The following is a 22,922-nucleotide window of genomic DNA, read 5'->3' as shown; positions in this document are numbered from 1 at the left end:
CTGTGGCAGGAATTGGAAAGTTCTGGAAAATCATGTGTAGGGTGCATAGAAATATAAAAGTGGGTGTGGCGCTGGTGTTTGAGGGCAGGGTGCATGTTCTGGAGAGCAGAATGTGGCACCCTGGCAAAATAAATTATCTTTGTGTACTATTTTTCAATGAAATATAGTGTTTCCAAGATTTGCAAATCATCGCATTGTGGTTTTCTTAAAAATATTTTACACAGTCTTGACTTTTTTGGAAATGGGGTTGTAGGATAGTGTATGAGATCTTATAGTAAGGGCGGCATGGTGGTGTAGTGGTTAGCACTGTCGCCTCACAGCAAGAAGGTTCTGGGTTCAAGCTCAGTGGCCGACGGGAGCCTTTCGGTGTAGAGTTTACATGTTCTCTCCATGTCTGCATGGGTTTCCTCCGGGTGCTCCGGTTTCCCCCACAGTCCAAAGACATGCAGGTTAGGCTAATTGGTGGCTCTAAATTGACCGTAGGTGTGAATGGTTGTTTGTCTCTATGTGTCAGCCCTGAGATAATCTGGTGACTTGTCCAGGGTGTACCCCGCCTCTCGCCCATAGTCAGCTCCAGCTTGCCCGCGACCCTGTACAGGATAACCGGTTACAAATAATGGATGGATGGATCTTATAGCAAGGGGTGTTATGTGTTCTGACTGCTGTAGGAAAGAAGCGGTTTTTGAATGGAGTGGTTTTAGTTGATATGGATCTGTAGCGCCTTTCTGAGGGGAGAAGCTCGAAGAGGTGGTGGGTGTCATGGGCATGGTGGGTGGGCAGAGTCACTAGTTATTTTGGCTGCGCGGCTGAAGGTGCACTTTATATACAATGAGCTGACTGGGGGAAAGTCACAACCAGTTAATTCATTGGAGTGCATTAATACAAACCTGGTGGTACTATCAGAGCTGCTATTAGAGAAAATTACTCAACACCTTCTGACCAATCAGAATTGGGGATTCAACATTGCTGTGGTATAATTACTTTTTAATGGTTACTTAGGTATTTAAAAATATGTGTTCTTTGTTATATCCAGCATGTACCACGTTTTCTGTATCAGTCCTAAAATTCACGGCCAGTGCCGAAAACGTGTTTAAAAAAAAAAAAAAAAAACTCTGTGTGTGATGTCACTGCTAGATATCTTACTTCTGAGTGCACTCTGTGTTCTCACTAAAAGGTCATTGATGCTAATCTTGTACAGGCAGTGAGACTGTTTGCAAGTCAATATGAGTTCAAATGTCACATCCATAATGCTGAAGTTGTCCTCATTCAACTGAACGATAATGAAAATAAAAAGAAAAGCTATGAATAGTCACCACCAAAGAGCAATGTTCTCTCCTCTCCTGTTGCATGAACGTATCTTTTGATTTTTTTTCAAAATGTCGTGTTATTCATAGAATTGTATTTATTGAGTCTACTCTATTTGTTGTTGTTGTTGTTGTTTTCAGGGAATATTCCCAAGCAGTTACATTCATCTGAAACATGCCCACATTAAGAACAAGGGGTAAGAACATCTTCTCTTTCTCAAAGTGCTGAACACAGCAGGTGTGTTTAGAGGAAGGCTTAAAATCCGACTGAATTCGGTTGGCAATTTTAATCTGAATGTATGGTACAGTATCATAAATATTCAACTTCACCACATGAACACACACACACACAACCTTTAGTTAAGTTTATTCTTGACAGCTAAGGAAGAAAGCGCTTGGGAGCATGCTGTTATAGAAAAATCATCAACGACAGCATGGTTTCTCATTCCTTCACCTGCCTGACTTTTTCTCTCTTGAAGTTAATGACAACAACAAAAAAAGAAGAAACTAGATAGAGCAAAGCCCTCTATCCTGAAGACTTCAGCTTATGGCTTTGCCTCAGACTCTTACAAAGCTTTAACCGTGGAGACACCCTGCAAAAAATTTTAAATAAACATCTCCTTACGGGGGGCGGCACGGTGGTGTAGTGGTTAGCGCTGTCGCCTCACAGCAAGAAGGTTCTGGGTTCGAGCCCAGTGGCCGGCGAGGGCCTTTCTGTGTGGAGTTTGCATGTTCTCCCCGTGTCCGCGTGGGTTTCCTCCGGGTGCTCCGGTTTCCCCCACAGTCCAAAGACATGCAGGTTAGGTTAACTGGCGACTCTAAATTGACCGTAGGTGTGAATGTGAGTGTGAATGGTTGTCTGTGTCTATGTGTCAGCCCTGCGATGACCTGGCGACTTGTCCAGGGTGTACCCCGCCTTTCACCCGTAGTCAGCTGGGATAGGCTCCATCTTGCCAGCGACCCTGTAGAACAGGATAAAGCGGCTAGAGATAATGAGATGAGATGAGATCTCCTTACGGGGGCAGCACGGTGGTGTAGTGGTTAGCGCTGTCGCCTCACAGCAAGAAGGTTCTGGGTTCGAGTCCAGTGGCCGGCGAGGGCCTTTCTGTGTGGAGTTTGCATGTTCTCCCCGTGTCCGCGTGGGTTTCCTCCGGGTGCTCCGGTTTCCCCCACAGTCCAAAGACATGCAGGTTAGGTTAACTGGTGACTCTAAATTGAGCGTAGGTGTGAATGTGAGTGTGAATGGTTGTCTGTGTCTATGTGTCAGCCCTGTGATGACCTGGCGACTTGTCCAGGGTGTACCCCGCCTTTCACCCGTAGTCAGCTGGGATAGGCTCCATCTTGCCAGCGACCCTGTAGAACAGGATAAGCGGCTACAGATAATGGATGGATCTCCTTACAGCGCAGCATGGTGGTGCTTCACTGGGTTTGAACCTCATGACCAACTGAGGCCTTTCTTTGTGGAGTTTGTCTGTTCCCCTCATGGCTGTGTGGGCTAATCCTGTGACAGATTGGCGACATGCCCAGGGTGGACCCCACCTCTCACCTGAACACAGCTGGGATTGGCTCCAGCTTCCCCTGTAACCCTGACAGATAAGCAGTAGAGATAATGGAAGGATTTCCTGACATAAAACTTCACCAAATTGACAGTTACACACTGTTTAATATCAGCGTCTGCCATACAGGTCCGAACATCCAGTAGCACTGTGGTTTAATAGCCTATAATGAGGTATATGGTCCGTGTAAACTGTGGCTTAGTAGAATCAGAATTGTGTGTGTGAGATATTTTTATATATGTCATTTCCAGGCAGTTTGAGACGGTCATCCCGACGGAGGAATCGGTCATCACGGAGATGACGGTGACTTTGAGAGACTGGGGCACCATGTGGAAACAGCTCTATGTGGTAATGTAGCTTGAAAAAGGCAGATTAAATGATGTCTACAAGCAGAACAGTCAGATTCATGAAATTTATTTAATTTTTAAATTAATTTCAATGAAAATCTCACAGCTATAGAGTTCTTGGTATTATTAATGAATGCACTGAGCAATTATGTTTGAATTAAGTGAATTATATTTGCTTGGGCGACATCTGAAACACACCACTAATGATTATTGTTTTAATTACTCCAAGTCTGGATTTAAAGGTTACACATTACACCCCTTTTCCACAGGTTGATACGGTTCCCTGAGGTCTGCGACATGTTTTGGTCGAAATACCACAAAGATAAAACACCACAGCTCCCTTCTCACCCTGTCAAAACAGCCTTTCCTGTTCCTTTAAATGATAATGAGCCACTGCTCACCCCACCCCCAGGGACGGATCCAGACCGATGCATGTGCATCGGTCAGAAATATATGTGCACCACTTGGCATCGGTCACGGGGCGTTTGTTTACTTTACCGCTAGCCAGCTACAGTACATGTGCTATAGTCACGCTCAACCAACACACCAGTGGTTCAGGATCCAACCACCTGTGGTGAGCGGTGATGCTCACCTGGCCTAATTACCTGTATTCTCACGATGCTTTATATAGTGTGACCTGAGAGAAAGAATCTAGGTCAAACCAATAAATTGCTCCAGAAAGTGGTCGAAATTCACCGTGAATAACAGGCAGAGCCACGGGTGTAGCAGGCCATTCCTGAGCTGTTCCAAAAAGTCTCAGGGAGAGGGAGGTGCCTGTAAAGTTTGGCACGGCTAGGACTTACAACGGCCAAGTTCTGAATTTTTAAATCTCGGCGTGCATGCGTGCGTGGCTGGAGCCAGGGCTTATATTAAAGTTTTCGGTGAGCCACGCTCACGTGGGGCTTTGGGGGTGAATAACGGGTCGAGTCGCGGTCATAGCGGGCCATGGCTGCCCTCTTTGGAAAAGGCTCTGCATGTTCTACGTCCCTGTGAAAATCCATAGTGATCTGGTAAAATTATGCCGCTTTTCCACTACCAACGCGGCTGAGTTGGGCTGAGCCGTGCCGTGCTGAGTTGGGCTGAGTCGAGCTGAGTGGGGCTGTTGGAGTTGCATTTCGACTACAACCGCGCTGAACCGTGCTGGCTGGAAGTGGGTGGACACATTGGGTGGAGTTAGCGAAAGTGGGTGGACGTCACGTGATGTCGTTAGGCGGCGTAAACAGTGACATCAGTGATCTTTTAAGCGGTAGTCTCACGACCCGGATAGTAAACAATAAACATGGAGGACATGGAGTCGTTAGTGTTGCTGGTCTTGGTGCTGTGGCTTGTTGTCACCGACAACGCCAACAGATACTGGCAAGAGCGTATAGATGAGGCGAGGCGCATAAGGCTTCAGAAATTCTCGTAATTCGTAATTCTTCTTCTTCCGGGTTTACGGTGTTTACAGATCCCAGCGTGCTCGCGGGGCGTGTGTGGGCATGTGAGGACACTCCTCCTCACCAATCAGTGCACAGGGGAGTGTCTCCTCACGCCCCTAGCCCCACTCGGCTCGGTTTGGCTCGCTTCAGCCCTACTCCAAAACCGTGCGAGTTTTGGGTGCTAAGCAGGGCTGAAGCGAGCTGAGTCGTGCTGCTCTGAGGTAGTCGAAACGCGGGCCGTGTCGGGCTGAAGCGAGCTGAAGTGAGCTGAAAAAGGGTAGTGGAAAAGGGCCATTAGTGAAAATATTTCTATAAATGTGCATCTGTCAGATTCTTGGGCTGGATCCGTTCCTGACACCTCTTCCCCCCCGCCAGCCAGCCAATCAAGTAGCACTTTCCTCATGAATTCCTTCTTCATTCACAAAGGCAGTTCTCAAGCCATGAGTGGAGATACTTGGATGAGGGGGCGGGGTTATTCTAATGAGCTCCACTTGTGACATAGAAAGGGGAAACAAATCTGAACGTCTTTTTGAAGCTCATGTTTTCTGAAATACACAGCGCAAAAGAAACTGACAGGGCGTCTTATTTCAGAGTTTGTGGGTTGGTAGGATCCAGATACCCGAATGTATGTGCACAAACACTAAAAAAGTGAGTTTTTTGTAATATGTCCTTTTTAAAGGGACAGTTGAGTGAAAAATCAGTTTGTACTCAATTTGTCCACGTGTAGTCAAGACATGTTTGCGTTTATAGTAATAAAAGTCATGCTAAAACTATTATACGGTACCGTTCAAACTTGTGACGATGAAGCCAGGAGGATGGAGAAGTACCAAATACACGCTATGTCCTAAAAGATATTGGCAAATCTGCATGGTGATATTAAAGAACTGCATGTGGTGTGAGGCAGGAATAGTACTAAAAGTAAGATTTCCATTTGTTTGCTGCATTTTTTTTTCATTTATTATCTGCGCTAAGCTTGGGCTTTAGACATCAAACTTCCTCGATGAGCAACTGTAGGAAACCTTGTGTAAATTAGATATCTAGCAGAACTGTTCCTTTAACCCTTGCCTGAAAAATGAACTCGTGCCGCCTTTCTCTGTTCTTGTCACCTGCAGAAGAACGAGGCCGAGCTCTTCCACAGACTCTGGCATGTAATGACAGAGATCCTGGAGCTGAGACAGCAGGTCCTGCTCGGTCACCTGACCCACGAGCGCATGACTGACATCAAACAGCACATTGTAGCGAGGCTCGACTGGGGTAACGAGTGAGTGTCAAAAGATAAGCAGCTCCGAAAAAAGCACACTAGCATTACTTTAGTCGTGATGATGATGTCGTGAACTGCTATGCGTATGCATTTGTTAGACTGTATATTGTGCTTTCCTGACAAACAAGGCTACAAATGCTACAATATAGCCTAGGTCATAACCGGACGTACGATTTTTTTGCAGTGCGATTTTTGGCGTTTCCCAAATTGCTGCGTTTTTTTTGTTCATGGAGAAAGACGCACGTTGGCCGTAAGTTTGTCTTGCAACCTGAAAAAAACGTAAGCGCCCGTAGAGTTTGTTTGACATGACAAAAAGAACCTCTGCGGCCGGTCTGCGGCCAGTCTACGGCTCGAAAATCAGCACGTCACACGCGCGCCCTCCGTGCGTTTCACGCGCACCCTCCGTGCGTTTCTTGCGTTTTTTGCACGTAGACCGGCCGTAGGAGCACGTACGGCCGGTTGTGACCGAGGCTTATCTTTTATTTTTTTTTAAGCAAGTCCAAGTATGTATTTTGTCAATACTAATACCGATATTGATAATATTTAACCAATAAAATGATGAAAATGGACAAGACTGTTTTTTCTCATGGAGGCCGCTGTAACTCCATCGTGCGTGATGTCATTTTCCGCGAGCACAGCGGAGGTGTACAAGTGCATGTTATACTAATGTCAGTGGGGCGCAGTATTCTGTCAGGTAGGGTTGGAGACGGATTTAAGTGCAGATCTTTATGGTAAAGAAAAGCGCAAACAGTCAAACAGTCCAAATCGGCAGGCGTATATCATGAACGGTAAAATGGGTAAAAGGTCAAGCGAGGAACAAACAGAATATCGTATACAGAAGCAGGGTCAAAAACAAGGAACAGGAAACAGGAATTAGAAACCAGGAAATCAGTCAGGAAACAAGGCTCACAACAATGCAATACTTCGCAAAGTAAGTCTGCATTCTGAGTCCTTATATAGGCGTGTTGATTGCGCCTTAATCCTGTGCAGGTGTGTATAATTCGTGGCAAGTCAGTTCGGAGCGTGCGCTGTCCAGGAGGTGCCTGAGAGTCCTTCTGTTGCATGTGACAACTAGACTACAGTATAATATTATGGTCTAGCGTGACTTCTCGGTCAATTTCTTTGCATTTCTCTACAAAAATTATGCCAATGCAGCGTTAGAAAAGGAATCAGTATAAAGTAGTGGTGAGTTTATTGCCTGTTTATTTAAAAAAAAAAACATTCAAAATTTAAAATTTCCATCTGTTTGATGTGTGACACGGTATGCTGTCGTGCTGAATCCTACGTCACCTAGCGCCACCATCATTTTTGTGTCCTAATACATCCATGCGTCTGGCTAATCCAGTATGGCCACATCCATACAACTTTAACATGTTTTTTAAGCTAAATTCTGGTTAATTATTTTCATATAGAAGGAACATCTTGTATTAATGTATAATGATGACATTTCATAACCCTGTCATTTCAAAATTTCCTGGTTAATCGCTTTAACCTTGTTGAACGAGGTTGTGTTTTCACCTCCATTTGTTTGTTTGTTTGTCTGTTCCCAACATAACTCACAAAATAGTGAACGGATTTTGATGAAATTTGGAGGAAAGGTGGTCCATGGGCCAAGGAACAATTGATTAGATTTTGATGCAGATATGGATATGTATGTGGATCCAGGATTTTTTTTTTTTGTCTTTTTCCAACATACAGTGCCTTACAAAAGTATTCATCCCCCTTGGTGTTTGTCCTGTTTTGTCGCATGACAAGCTGGAATTAAAATGGATTTTTAGAGGGTTAGCACCATTTGATTTACCCAACATGCCTACCGCTTTAAAGGTGCACATTGTTTTTTTATTGTGACACAAACAATAATTAAGATGAAAAAAACAGAAATCTGGAGTGTGTATAATGTAAGTATTCACCCCTTTTGTATGAAACCCCTAAATAAGAGCTGGTCCAACCAATTCACTTCATAAGTCACATAATTAGTTGATTAAGATCCACCTGTGTGCAATCAAAGTGTCACATGATCTGTCACATGATGTCTGTATAAATCAACCTGTTCTGGAAGGACCCTGACTCTGCAACACTACTAAGCAAGCAACATGAAAACCAAAGAGCCTCCAAACAGGTCAGAGACAAAGCTGTGGAGAAGTATAGCTCAGGGCTGGGTTATAAAAAATATATCACAAACTTTGAATATCCCACGGAGCACCATTAAATCCATTATAGCAAAATGGAAAGAATATGTCAGCACTACAAACCTGACAAGAGAAGGCCGCCCACCAAAACTCACAGGCAAGGACGGCATTAATCAGAGATGCAACAAAGACACCAACGATAACGCTGAAGGAGCTGCAAAGATCCACAGTGGAGATGGGAGTATCTGTCCATAGGATCACTTTAAGCTGTACCCTCCACAGAGTGGGGCTTTATGGAAGTGGCCAGAAAAAAGTAATTGCTTAAAAAATCACATTTGGAGTTTGCCCAACAGCATGTGGCAGACTCCCCAAACACATGGAAGAAGATTCTCTGGTCAAACAAGACAAAAATTGAACTTTTTGGCCATCATGAGAAATGCCATGTGTGATGCAAACCCAACACCCTGAGAACACCATTCCTACAGTGAAGCATGGTGGTGGCAGCATCATGCTGTGGGGATATTTTTCATCTGCAGGGACAAGAAAGCTGGTCAGGACTGAAGGAAAGATGGATGGCACTAAATACAGGGCAATTCTGGAGGAAAACCTGTTTGAGTCAGCCAGAGGTTTGAGACTGGGACGAAAGTTCATGGTCTAGCAGGACAATGACCCTAAACATACTGCTAAAGCTACACTGGAGTGGTTTAAAGGGAAACATGTAAATATCTTGGAATGGCTTAGTCAAGCCCAGACCTCAATCCAATTGAGAATCTGTGGCATAACTTGAAGATTGCTGTACACCAACACAACCCATCTAACTTGAAGGAGTTGGAGCAGTTTTGCCTTGAGAAATGGACAAAAATCCCAGTGGCTAGATGTGCTAAGCTAATAGAGACACACCCCAAGAGACTTGCAGCTGTAATTGTAGCAAAAGGTGGCTCTACAATGTATTGACTTTGGTGGGGTGAATACTTATGCACACTCCAGGTTTCTGTTTTTTTTTCATCTTAATTATTGTTTGTGTCACAATACAAAAAAAAAAAAAATGTGCACCTTTAAAGTTGTAGGCATGTTGTGTAAATCAAATGGTGCTAACCCTCCAAAAATCAATTTTAATTCCAGCTTGTAATGCGACAAAACAGGACAAACACCAAGGGGGATGAATACTTTTGCAAGGCACTGTACGTTGGAAAAAGGCAAAAAAAAAAAATCCTGGACCCACATACATATCCGTATCTGCATCAAAATCTAATCAATTGTTCCTTGGCCCATGGACCACCTTTCCTCCAAATTTCATCCAAATCCGTTCACTATTTTGTGAGTTATGTTGGGAAAAGACAAACAAACAAACAGAGACGAAAATATAACCTCCTCCAACAAAGTTAAAGCAATTAACCAGGAAATTTTGAAAGTACTTCGATGAAATTTGGTGTACAGCTTTAGTATTATCCCAGGTTCAAGTGATTTGATTTTGAAGTTGATAACGTGGCTTGGCCGAGGTGTGCACTCTATCGAGTGCCCTTTTACTTACTTTAGCTTTGTTTTTGTTTGTTAGTTTTGTCAGTGCTCAATGCTCTCATGTCTGACAGTTTCTCTGCACGTCCACTTCACGGATCAACGCTCATGAATATCTTTGTATGCGTGCAATTCACAGCACCTTACAAGCATGATGTCCATGCTCACTGATACTGCACTATGCGCTTAGTCACCCTCATTGTCTGTAATAACAGTTACTGTTTACATGCCAGAAGGATGCTTGATCAGGTTACTGTACTTGTATTATAGAAAGATGACATTGTTTTAGTATTTTTCACAGAGCACAGTTTGCAGTCTGCTTTGCATTAATCACGAATCGTCCACATTACTGTCGGTTTATGGTGTCAGTTCATTAGCACAATGAGGGTGTTTTCACACTTGGTCCCTTTCAGCCATCTAACCGAACTCAGATCGATGGCTCAGCATTTTTTGCGCATGTTATGTGAACACTCCAACCGTACCCAGACCCCTTTAAAGCGAACCGAACTGAGACCACCTCAGGAGGTGGTCTCAGTACGGTTCACTAAAAATCAACGGTACGGTTCGCCTAATCTGCGCATTGTGAACAAAAAGCGCACCGGGTTCACTTCGCCTTTTTCACTGTAGTTTAACCTTCTTCGTTTGCCGTAGTTGGTCACGTGACTGTAGCAGGGAAACTCAACTTCCTTTTGGAACTTACCACAGCCGCTTTACAGATCTCTGAACTTACTGACTGATGAGTCGGCCACAATAATATAACTATATATATATATATATATATATATATATATATATATATATATATATATAAATTTATTTTCCTTAATCCGCACTATTTTGATCAAAGAATACAGCAGGGCAAGCATGGCAGCAGACATTTTGATTCAAGAGAAAATTACCCAGAATTCCGTGTACTGGGGGTCTGAGGGCTCTAGAGGACCTGGTGTGAACAGAAAGAGGACTGAGGCCCCATCAAAGCTTAAATGGACCAGAAAGAGAACCCAGTCCTCTTTGTAATAAATTCACAGTGTGAACACAAAAAGAACTGAGTTCTTTTTCTGTTGGTCCACTTTTTGGTCCACTTAAAGAGGACTGAGTCTGGTTCCTTTAAAGGGGACCAGGTGTGAAAACACCCTGAAAAACAGTAAGCTTACATTACATAGTATCATGTGATGTCAGTGTTGTAGTGGAGTCACTAAACCTCGAGTCCCCAGCGTTCAAGTCCGAGTCATTAAAGAAAATTTCGAGTCGAGTCCGAGAACAAGACTCCATCCGCACCATTTGACGGTGGCTGTTGCTGCCTTTATGTGAAAGCGTCTCTGCTGCTGTGTTGGTCTAACGTTACTGCTCGACTGCCCCGTTTTAGTTAACAAGCTACAGATAAAAAGCTTGTTCATCGCTCAGCAAGCCCCGCCCACTATCAACAGGGCAAATAACATGAGAGAGGGTTAATACTCGCTAGATCATCTGTGAACCGTGACCTCCTTTATGCCATCTTAGGCAAACTCGGTTGTCCAGCGAAATTCATCAGAATTATCAAGAAGTTATACACAAATGTACATGCAAGACTCATTGTTGACGGTGAACTCACAAATCCTTTTGAATACAACAGTGGTGTTAAACAAGGCTGTAAACTAGCTCCCACACTCTATGGCATATACGCAGCTGTTTTACTATGGCTTGCATACAAGGAGATCAAGCACACTCACAGCATCCAAGTCAGGTTTCGATATGATGGTGACTTATTTGACCTCAGAAGACTAAAGAGTAAGACCAAAGTCCTTGCCGTATACGTCAGATACCCCTTTTCCACCAAATCAGTTCCAGGGCTGGTTCGGGGCCAGTGCTGGTGCTGGTTCACAACTCGTTCAACTTGCGAGCCAGCTGAGAATCAGTTTGCTTTTCCATAGCTCGCGGTGCTAAGGGGAGCCACGTCATTACGTCGCTGTATACGTCAGTTACATTGTTGTATACGTCAGTTACGTCGCTACGTTTGCATAAACCTTGGCGCGAATATCGAAGCAAAAACAACACGGAAGAAGCAGCAGCAGCAACAACAACAACAATAATAATAATGGATGACTTCGCATTTGTACAGCTGCTGCCTCTCGTCGCTTAAAAATGGCGATCTTTCGCGGTCTTGTTATTGTTGTTGGTCTTAACAACTCCGCCCCCCCGCTGACGTAAGCGGTTCTTTCCTCTGGCCCAGCAGAGAGTTGGTGCTAGCCTGGAACCAGTTTTTCTGGCCCCAGAGCCAGTTCTTTGTCAGTGGAAACAGAAAACCCGGTTCCAAACTAAGCACTGGCCCCGAACCAGCCCTGGAACTGCTTTGGTGGAAAAGGGGCAAGAGAGGCACAATATGCAGATGATATAGCAATTTTCAGTGACACACCCGATGGTTTACAAATCCTTCTCACTGCCTACAATGATCTAGCTAAAAAGATGGGTCTATGCATTAAAGGAACAGTCCACCGTACTTCCATAATGAAATATGCTCTTATCTGAATTGAGACGAGCTGCTCCGTACCTCTCCGAGCTTTGCGTGACCTCCCAGTCAGACGCAGTCAGACGCGCTGTCACTCCTGTTAGCAATGTAGCTAGGCTCAGCATGGCCAATGGTATTTTTTGGGGCTGTAGTTAGATGCGACCAAACTCTTCCGCGTTTTTCCTGTTTACATAGGTTTATATGACCAGTGATATGAAACAAATTCAGTTACACAAATTGAAACGTAGCGATTTTCTATGCTATGGAAAGTCCGCACTATAATGACAGGCGTACTAACACCTTCTGTGCGCTTCGGCAGCGCATTGATATCTGAGCTCCGCATCAATGCGCTGTCGAAGCGCGCAGAAGGTGTTAGTACGCCTGTCATTATAGTGCGGACTTTCCATAGCATAGAAAATCGCTACGTTTCAATTTGTGTAACTGAACTTGTTTCATATCACTGGTCATATAAACCTATGTAAACAGGAAAAACGCGGAAGAGTTTGGTCGCATCTAACTACAGCCCCAAAAAATACCATTGGCCATACTGAGCCTAGCTACATTGCTAACAGGAGTGACAGCGCGTCTGACTGCGTCTGACTGACTGGGAGGTCGCGCAAAGCTCGGAGAGGTACGGAGCAGCTCGTCTCAATTCAGATAAAAGCATATTTCATTATGGAAGTACGGTGGACTGTTCCTTTAACACCACAAAAACTGAAACAATGTGCATTGGACCAGAAGCCGAATTTTTCATCGATCACACCAAATTAAAGAATGTCAGCAGCTTTAAGTATCTTAGTAGCTACATAACAAATGACTGTTCAATAAAGGAAGACTTAACAGCACGAATCCAAGCAAATTCGTGTGCTTTTGGAAGATTGCGTCATCGAGTTTTTGACTCGCATGACCTAACCTATACCACTAAAGTAAAGGTCTACAATCAATGCCTTATGCTGCTACTAATGTATGGCAGTGAAACATGGACTTTGAACCATCAACAAGTTAGGCAACTCCGTACAGTTCAACAGCGTCATTTAAGGAGAATACTGAAGATAAAATGGGACCATTATATCAGCAACGAAGAAGTCCTCCGCAATAGCATGTGTGGAAGACATAGAAATATTATTGGTAAGAAGTCGACTACGCTGGCTAGGCCATGTGTCCAGAATGGAGGATGATCGTCCAGTGAAATCCTTACTATATGGTGAATTAACTGAAGGAAAACGTCCTGTTGGTCGTCCAAAGCTCAGATATAAAGACACGTGTAAAAGTGTGTTGAAATGTGGTGACGTTCTCGACCAATGGAAGACAAAAGTAGAGAATCGAATTGAATAGAGAAAGATGATTCATCAAATATGTGACAAAGTCAACGAGAAAAGAGTTCATGCATACGAAAAACAGAGGGACAAGAGAAGGAAAGGAAATGAATCAGATACAATCTCATAAACTGTTATATTATTTGTATGAACTTATAATATACTGTATCTTTTGTTCATTGTGTTATACCCGTTTTCGGGATTAGGCGTATATATATATCGGTCAACAAGCAAGCCCCGCTATCAACAGAGCAATGAACATAGCGTGCCACTTCCTTCTCTGGGTGTAGTTTTACCAAATGACGATTGAAGTTCGAGGTCGTCCCCGTCGTCTTCTCGATAGTTCTTCTACATATGGAACACATAGCAGTGCATTTTTTCCCACTGCACGAGAAGTCTGTATAAGCAAAGCGGGCAATCCTAGGGGCTTCTCTCCAGGCATTTTAACGCCATTAACATTCGTTTGTTCCTGAACATGACGTACTGTATGAACAGGTGAATGTGCATTCTCTTGCACGAAATTAGTATGAAAATGAATGTAGATATAAATATCTTATGCCAAATTATTATGGCATGTTACAAAAAATAAAGAAAAAATCCCGGTTCTCGTCTCCAATTTATGAGTCCGAATGCAGTTAATACACGAGGCCAAGTCCGAGTCATCAGTGCTCGAGTCCAAGTCAAGTCACGAGTCCTTAAAATTAGGGCACGAGTCAGACTCGAGTACTACAAGCCTGTGTGATGTCAGGTATCTGAGTGTTTTTAATGAGTGTGATTGAATAAGTCCTGTGAAGGATGGCCCCATGAGGACAGTTGAGGGTTATACCTGTTAAAACTGTTAATATTATAGTCAGGCTGTCTGTTGTTGCCCAAATGAGGATGGGTTCCCTTTTGAGTCTGGTTCCTCTCGAGGTTTCTTCCTCATGTCGTCTGAGGGAGTTTTTCCTTGCCACCGTCGCCACAGGCTTGCTCATTGGGGATAGATTAGGGATAAAATTAGCTCATGTTTTAAGTCGTTCAAATTCTGTAAAGCTGCTTTGCGACAGTGTTTATTGTTAAAAGCGCGATACAAATAAACTTGATTTGATTTGATTTATTAAATGAACACTCAGGATATTAGTATCTGTACTGATGCATCCCTACACAAGGGACGTGTATATAGGGCATTATGCAGATGTATTTTGTTGTTTTGAATTATTTTAGACAGCTTAACTGTGTTACCACGTAGAACATTTCATGTTAGTAAATTGATGATGTTAATTGGAATTTTAAGAGTGCGTGTGTGTGTGTGTGTGTGTGTTTATAGGCAGCTAGGATTGGACCTGGTTCCCAGGCGGGATTTCAGTATGGTAGACCCAGATGAGATCAGCATCACCGAGCTCTATCGCCTGGTTAGTTTTACGCACACCCACACACACACACACACACACACACACACACACACAATTCTCATGAGTCACCCTTCTACTGCTGCCTGAGGTCTATGCTGCGTTACCACGGCAACTGCAACCCGGTCTGACGCCACAGCCCCAGTCCTGTTCCTCTCTCTTTTTGTTTAACACACACACGCACACGCGCACACACACAGAGCATGTCATGCTTGCATACGAAAATGATAGTAATTAAGTACATTAAGTGGCTGTTTGCAAACTTGCATTATTTCAGTCCTCCCATTGTGTTCTTGTACCGAGAACACACTTTACACACACTCCGTGTTCCTTTAGACCTGTATAGGCTCTTCAGAGATGGAAATGTGGAAAGACTTATACCCTGTCCACACTAGGGATTTTGTACCGATACGAAACTACTTTCGTACCGCAACACCTGTCCACACTAGCAACTATACGTGTAGCGGTATAACTGTATCGGTATGAAACCCACAAATGTATGGGTTTCGTACCGGTACGGTATCGGTACTGTAGCGCTTCATGTAGTGTGGACAGATGAAGCGGCTCTGTATCGATACAAATATAATGCGCATGCGCAAAGTCACACACCTCAATAGATGTCTTCGCTGAATAAAATAGTGAAGAACGGAGATTCGTTTGTTTCTTTCTCAACTGCCTCGCGCGTTTTATACGATTCGACTGAATAAATGACCACCAGAAATACAGACTGTACATTGACAACAAAAAGCACACACACACGTTGTTTCATCCGTACGGAAGCCGAGAGAGGCCCTTCATATAATCCTTTTTTTTTTTATTCACCTTGTTATCCCGAGATAACGACATAATTAATTCAGGATCTCGAGAAAACAACACAACTAATTCGAGATCTCGAGAAAACAAAACCGTTATTTCGAGATCTCGAGAAAACAAAACAATTATTCCGTGATCTCGAGTAAACAGCTGAGAAATGGTTCATTCAGGTGCGCCAAGAGACTTGTGATATGCTGACTTTGGGGCTATTTCTCATTCTGTATAGACGCAACTTTGGTCATTAGAACGTCTGGAATAATCGATCACCTAATAAGGCAATATTTTGTTCAGGGGTTGACACAGGGAGAGATTGCATTAAGTCTTTTAATAAGGGATAATTTCAAAATTAGTCCGCGGCACCTCCGCAGAAGACTGGCCCGGCTTCGTCTCTACCGACGGAGATACAGTGATCCAGCTGAGATCATGAAATAATTGTTTTGTTTTCTCGAGATCACGGAATAACGGATGCCATATATTCTCGGAAGGAAGTTACTCGGTAACCATGGAAACATTTCGCGCACGCGCATTTCAACTACCGTGAAAGAAAACCGCAAACATTTCTCGCTAGTGTGGACAGATGCACTAAACTGTACCGGTATACTTTGTATCGATACAGTTATACCACTTTCGTACCGGTATAAGTGTGAACACAGCATTACTGTATATTTTGAGTCGCTGATTTGGGCGAGTGTTTAAGTCGTGTGATGAAACACTGGATTTTTGCTTGCCTGTTTTCTTTGCCAAAAATTAGGACAATTGTTGACAAGTCACATGATTTTGGAAATGTTGTGGTCATGTTTGCTACCTAGCGAGGACCTTCGGCGAAGTGAATATCAGTGAATAATAACTGAGACGAAGTCGAGGTTATGATTTGCCGATATCCACTGAGCCTGGGGCGGATAATTGTTTTAGTATAAATACACAGGTGATTATTTTTTTTAAAAATCGTATTTAAAAAAATAATTTATTTCAAACTTCAAAAGCGGCATGCAAACATAATGATGGTGCAACGCAGGCTTGTGTCACTGATCTACGCAGAGTCACGTAAAATACTTTGTTTTGAAATGGATAAAATAAATCACAATAAATCAAACTTCTGTTGTTTGTTTTTAATGCCATCAATGGCCTGGCTCCCTCTTACTTGTTTGAGATTTTAACTATTCGTGATCATGGTAGGGCCCTGCGTTCTTCGGGTCAGCTTCTGTTAGAAGTTCCAAGGTCGAGATATAAACAGTGGGGTGATCGTTCTTTTGCTGTTGCTGCTCCCAGACTGTGGAACAATCTGCCCCCCAACATTCGCACCACTATTGATCCCGGTCTTTTTAAATCAAAGTTGAAGACCTACTTTTTTAGGGCCCGTTTACACGAGGACGCTGTCGGGTAAAAACGACTAAATATTTTATCAGAAGTGCCTTTCATTTACACGAGGACGGCGTTTCTGAGGCTGAAAAACGGATAAAATTGAAAACGCCTTCCAGAGTGGATAAGTTAAAAACGGCCCCCGTTGCATATCCGTCTAAACTACCCAATACGCGAAACTCTGCTCGGATCTGCTCACGTCGGGTACGCGTTTACGTCATACATATGTCATATACTGTACATGCCAGCCCGGGAAGTAAGAAAGTAAGTAAGTAAAAAAGTAAGAGCATGTCTGATTACATCGATCCAACGGACCTTCAAGCTGCTCTGTGTTTTAATGCAGTAGATGTGTTTTCCTGCTCACCCGCCCAGCTGGAGCTCCTCAGTTTGGTGTCGCCAAGTTACACACACATGCACGCGCGCGCCGCCTATTCAAGCCGCTCGTGAAACCATAAACCCGAGACTGAAAATAAAACTAGCAGCCGAACGGGTTTTTTTGCTGAGATGGACACTGCCTTTTCTCTTCTTCACCGAAACAAGAGTGAGTGTTACTTAATAAAGGCAGATTAAAACAGTTTCGGTTTGCTCCTGCTCCTCCCTCGAGCACTACAGTACCTCAGCCGGACCGGTGTTCTGTAAAGTTATCCTAGCAAGTTATCATACAGACCGTTTTATTATTCAAAACAAGTCATTACAAATTATTTGACTCGGCCAAAGACTCGACCAATACGCACAAAACATAAAAATCGGCAAATGCGTGAAATTCTCACCGATTTTCTATCAGCCCAGCTGATCGGTGGGACAAAACTACTGTTGAATTTTCCTACCCTCCTGGATTTCGCGCATGCGCAGTAGGCTTGGTAGAATAACTTGACAGAACAGCGGCGCAGATGTGCAGATCAGACAAGACAGAAGACGTTGCACATGCGTGCAGACATAGCGGAGACGTTTATGCGTCACCGTATAGACGCAGATTTCCTCCTTGAAAACGGTTGTGTAGACGCGGAAAAAAGTGAGAACGAAAACGGACTTTTGCATTTTTGTTTTATACCGTCCCCGTGTAAAGTGGGCCTTAGATTGGCATACAATCCTGACTACGGGAGTCTTGCTTTTGAGGGGTGCTTCGTTTCGTCTGTTTTATTTCATGTACTTTTGAAAGGCTTTTGGTAATCTGCAGCTCGGTGGCACCTTCCGCAGGCAAAACCTGTGTTTTTATGTGTTTTGGTGTTCTGTTTTATGGCTTTGATGTAAAGCACTTCTGGGTACCTTTTGGTTATTGTAAAGGGCTATATAAATAAAATTTTATTGATTGATTGATTGATTGATTTGACAATTCCACTTCACCTTTGAATAGTTTTAGACCAAACTTCATAGCACCTTTAGTGCTTTTCGGAACAGCATTTTCTTCTTCCTCACTTACTGCGACAAAGTGATTGGCCGCCATTTTGCCGAGTCGCTCGAAGTGATTATCAAGAAATACAACCCCGATTCCAAAAAAGTTGGGACAAAGTACAAATTGTAAATTAAAACGGAATGCAGTGATGTGGAAGTTTCAAAATTCCATATTTTATTCAGAATAGAACATAGATGACATATCAAATGTTTAAACTGAGAAAATGTATCATTTAAAAGAGAAAAATTAGGTGATTTTAAATTTCATGACAACAACACATCTCAAAAAAGTTGGGACAAGGCCATGTTTACCACTGTGAGACATCCCCTTTTCTCTTTACAACAGTCTGTAAACGTCTGAGGACTGAGGAGACAAGTTGCTCAAGTTTAGGGATAGGAATGTTAACCCATTCTTGTCTAATGTAGGATTCTAGTTGCTCAACTGTCTTAGGTCTTTTTTGTCGTATCTTCCGTTTTATGATGCGCCAAATGTTTTCTATGGGTGAAAGATCTGGACTGCAGGCTGGCCAGTTCAGTACCCGGACCCTTCTTCTACGCAGCCATGATGCTGTAATTGATGCAGTATGTGGTTTGGCATTGTCATGTTGGAAAATGCAAGGTCTTCCCTGAAAGAGACGTCGTCTGGATGGGAGCATATGTTGCTCTAGAACCTGGATATACCTTTCAGCATTGATGGTGTCTTTCCAGATGTGTAAGCTGCCCATGCCACATGCACTAATGCAACCCCATACCATCAGAGATGCAGGCTTCTGAACTGAGCGCTGATAACAACTTGGGTCGTCCTTCTCCTCTTTAGTCCGAATGACACGGCGTCCCTGATTTCCATAAAGAACTTCAAATTTTGATTTGTCTGACCACAGAACAGTTTTCCACTTTGCCACAGTCCATTTTAAATGAGGCTTGGCCCAGAGAAGACATCTGCGCTTCTGGATCATGTTTAGATACGGCTTCTTCTTTGAACTATAGAGTTTTAGCTGGCAACGGCGGATGGCACGGTGAATTGTGTTCACAGATAATGTTCTCTGGAAATATTCCTGAGCCCATTTTGTGATTTCCAATACAGAAGCACGCCTGTATGTGATGCAGTGCCGTCTAAGGGCCCGAAGATCACGGGCACCCAGCATGGTTTTCCGGCCTTGACCCTTACGCACAGAGATTCTTCCAGATTCTCTGAATCATTTGATGATATTATGCACTGTAGATGATGATATGTTCAAACTCTTTGCAATTTTACACTGTCGAACTCCTTTCTGATATTGCTCCACTATTTGTCGGCGCAGAATTAGGGGGATTGGTGATCCTCTTCCCATCTTTACTTCTGAGAGCCGCTGCCACTCCAAGATGCTCTTTTTATACCCAGTCATGTTAATGACCTATTGCCAGTTGACCTAATGAGTTGCAATTTGGTCATCCAGCTGTTCCTTTTTTGTACCTTTAACTTTTCCAGCCTCTTATTGCCCCTGTCCCAACTTTTTTGAGATGTGTTGCTGTCATGAAATTTCAAATGAGCCAATATTTGGCATGAAATTTCAAAATGTCTCACTTTCGACATTTGATATGTTGTCTATGTTCTATTGTGAATACAATATCAGTTTTTGAGATTTGTAAATTATTGCATTCCATTTTTATTTACAATTTGTACTTTGTCCCAACTTTTTTGGAATCGGGGTTGTAGTCAGAATTTCTCAACCAATCAGCGCGCATGATTTTCTATAATCACCTGCATATTTACACTAAACTGTATTAAGCTAAATGAACTTTGCACTGAAGAGTCTTTTTTATGAGATTCCTATCACTCCATTAACAACACTAGACCCATAATTATCACTGCGGCACTAATTCAAGACCTCAGATATAAACGACAGCCACATTTGTTCTAAGGATTCTTGGAGAATTAAAAACACATCAGTCAAGAATGTTCAAAAAACCTTGTTAGATTGATTTCAAAGAACTGCTCCAAGAAAGCTGCTTAATTTCACACTTTAGATTAGAAAAGTGAGAAGATATGGAAAGAAAAAGATCAAGAAATGGAAATAATCATTAAGACTTCAGTTTCTTTTTCTCATCTAAGAGACATTAGGTGTCCGACCCTGTCGCTCACCGTGCAGTCAGTGTGAAACACCTCAGGCTTTTTTCATTTATAAACGAACAGGTTTCATATAAAATTCCTGCCACTTTGTTGGATGAAATGAGGTGTCATGGTAAAGCCTTGATCATTTGATTTAAAGAGTGTTCTCTATTTAGCAGTGCCCAAGTCTTGCCAGAATAATGACATTGCTATAAAATACCTGCATGACAGTTCCACACTGTTGAAAATGACTAAAATAAGATGCTCGGAGGAGGAAAGAGACATTTTATCTTATGAAACCATATCTATGCTGATTTTTCTCCTGATGCACTACTTCATCAGATGTCTCTTCTCTCTTGAGTGCAGCTAACACCCAAGTAGCGTTAAAGTAGAAACAGGGAAAATGCTTCAACCCGATTGGTCCATCCAGTTGGTCACAATAGCAGCTTGTAGCCCATACATTGTAATTACACAGAGTAAAGTATGTGTTCATTTGACATTTCTCATCTCATCTCATTATCTCTAGCCGCTTTATCCTGTTCTACAGGGTCACAGGCAAGCTGGAGCCTATCCCAGCTGACTACGGGCGAAAGGCGGGGTACACCCTGGACAAGTCGCCAGGTCATCACAGGGCTGACACATAGACACAGACAACCATTCACACTCACATTCACACCTACGGTCAATTTAGAGTCACCAGTTAACCTAACCTGCATGTCTTTGGGGGAAACCAGAGCACACGGACACGGGGAGAACATGCAAACTCCGCACAGAAAGGCCCTTGCCGGCCACAGGGCTCGAACCCAGAACCTTCTTGCTGTGAGGCGACAGCGCTAACCACTACACCACCGTGCCGCCCTCATTTGACATTTAGGGTAGTTAAATATGGGATCATAAATATGAGACAGTTATCAGACATGTATATGAGCAGTGCACAGTGTGTGCCAGTATTGAAGTCGAGTCCCTAAGGCTACGTTCACACTGCAGGCTGAAGTGACTCAAATCCGATCTTTTCGCCCATATGTGACCTGTATCCGATCTTTTATTGACAATATGAACGACACAGATCCGATTTTTTCAAATCCGACCCAGGCCGTTTGGATATGTGGTCCTAATTCCGATCCCTATCCGCTCTTTTCATATGCGACTTCAGTCTGAACTGCCAGGTCGCATTCATCCGACTTACACGTCATCAACAAGCCACAAACGTCACTATTCTGCGCTGAAGTAGGCGGCGGGTCTCTCAAAAAAGTTACAACAACATGGCGCATAATCACGGGCGCAGATAGAAGGTGGGACGAGTCATATTTAAATTCACCTCGTTCGGTCCCCCCCACTTATAGGGAGGAAAAAACGTCTATGCTGTCTTTCTTTGCATAAGGCAAACCTCACGGAAAAATCAAAAGACTAATTACCATTCGGTTTATTGAGGTGCACGGCAGTGTATACATAGTTGCAACAACTCACATAAAACAAAACAAAGACTGATATTCGGTTGGTTGAGCTGCGCAGACTGCACAGGTTGCGAGCTCGAGCTTGGTTGCTATGGTTACTAACAACAAGTTTGACAGGCATATCGGGGTTGGGGTTGGTTTGCTGGCAGCTTTGTCCCCCCCAGTTTTTTGTCCCTCCCAGTTCAAAAAACGTATCTGCGCCCCTGCGCATGACATCAATGCGAGGGACGCTTCGGGCTGTGAAGGTTCTGAATCTTCTCAATGGAAGGACGCAGAGGTTAGGGAGCTGATTTCCATTTGGGGGGATGCAGCTATTCAAGCTAGATTGGATGAGTCATACCGCAACCGGGCGGTTTTACTTCCGTAAACACTGGCCATGCTCACTGCGTGTGACGTCGTCGTATCCTGCAATGCGCATGCGGAACACTTTTAGGTCGCTTTTCGTTCATACTGAGGATCACATACAAGTCGCATATATTTGTTAATGTGAACGACCTCACAAAAAAATCGGATTTCACAAAAAAATCGGAATTGAGCATTAAGCCTTGCAGTGTGAACGTAGCGTAACTCTTGAGTCCAAGTCCAGTCTCGAGTCCCCAGTGTTCAGGTCCAAGTCGAGTCCACTACTGATCTGATTCAAGTCCGATACAAATGCCACAGCTGTCACAGATACTCTCTAAAACACATTGATAGCTTTGAGAAATTTGAAGATGTACAGTGGTGCTTGAAAGTTTGTGAACCCTTTAGAATTTTCTATATTTCTGCAAAAATATGACCTAAAACATCATCAGATTTTCACACAAGTCTTAAAAGTAGAAAAAGAGAACCCAGTTAAACAAATGAGACAAAAATATTATACTTGGTCATTTATTTATTGAGGAAAATGATCCAATATTACGTATCTGTGAGTGGCAAAAGTATGTGAACCTCTAGGATTAGCAGTTAATTTGAAGGTGAAATTAGAGTCAGGTGTTTTCAATCAATGGGATGACAATCAGGTGTGAATGGGCACCCTGTTTTATTTAAAGAACAGGGATCTATCAAAGTCTGATCTTCACAACACATGTTTGTGGAAGTGTATCATGGCACGAACAAA

The 22,922-nt window shown here is 43.2% G+C and overlaps 1 protein-coding gene across 1 annotated transcript in view; it reads left to right on the top strand.

Annotated features, from left to right (window-relative positions):
• dock4 (dedicator of cytokinesis 4) overlaps nt 1-22,922 on the top strand; it is a 214,840-nt gene that overhangs the window by 8,612 nt on the left and 183,306 nt on the right. Inside the window, exons 3-6 of the mRNA XM_060926739.1 lie at nt 1,446-1,501; nt 3,112-3,208; nt 5,738-5,886; nt 14,638-14,722. Coding sequence (XP_060782722.1) covers nt 1,446-1,501; nt 3,112-3,208; nt 5,738-5,886; nt 14,638-14,722 — 387 coding nt within the window. The remainder of the gene's footprint in view (nt 1-1,445; nt 1,502-3,111; nt 3,209-5,737; nt 5,887-14,637; nt 14,723-22,922) is intronic.

The sequence above is a fragment of the Neoarius graeffei genome, chromosome 8 (genome assembly GCF_027579695.1).
Source record: "Neoarius graeffei isolate fNeoGra1 chromosome 8, fNeoGra1.pri, whole genome shotgun sequence".
NCBI lineage: Eukaryota > Metazoa > Chordata > Actinopteri > Siluriformes > Ariidae > Neoarius > Neoarius graeffei.
Note: the sequence above shows the minus strand (reverse complement) of the source record. Positions and strands in the feature narration are given on the sequence as shown.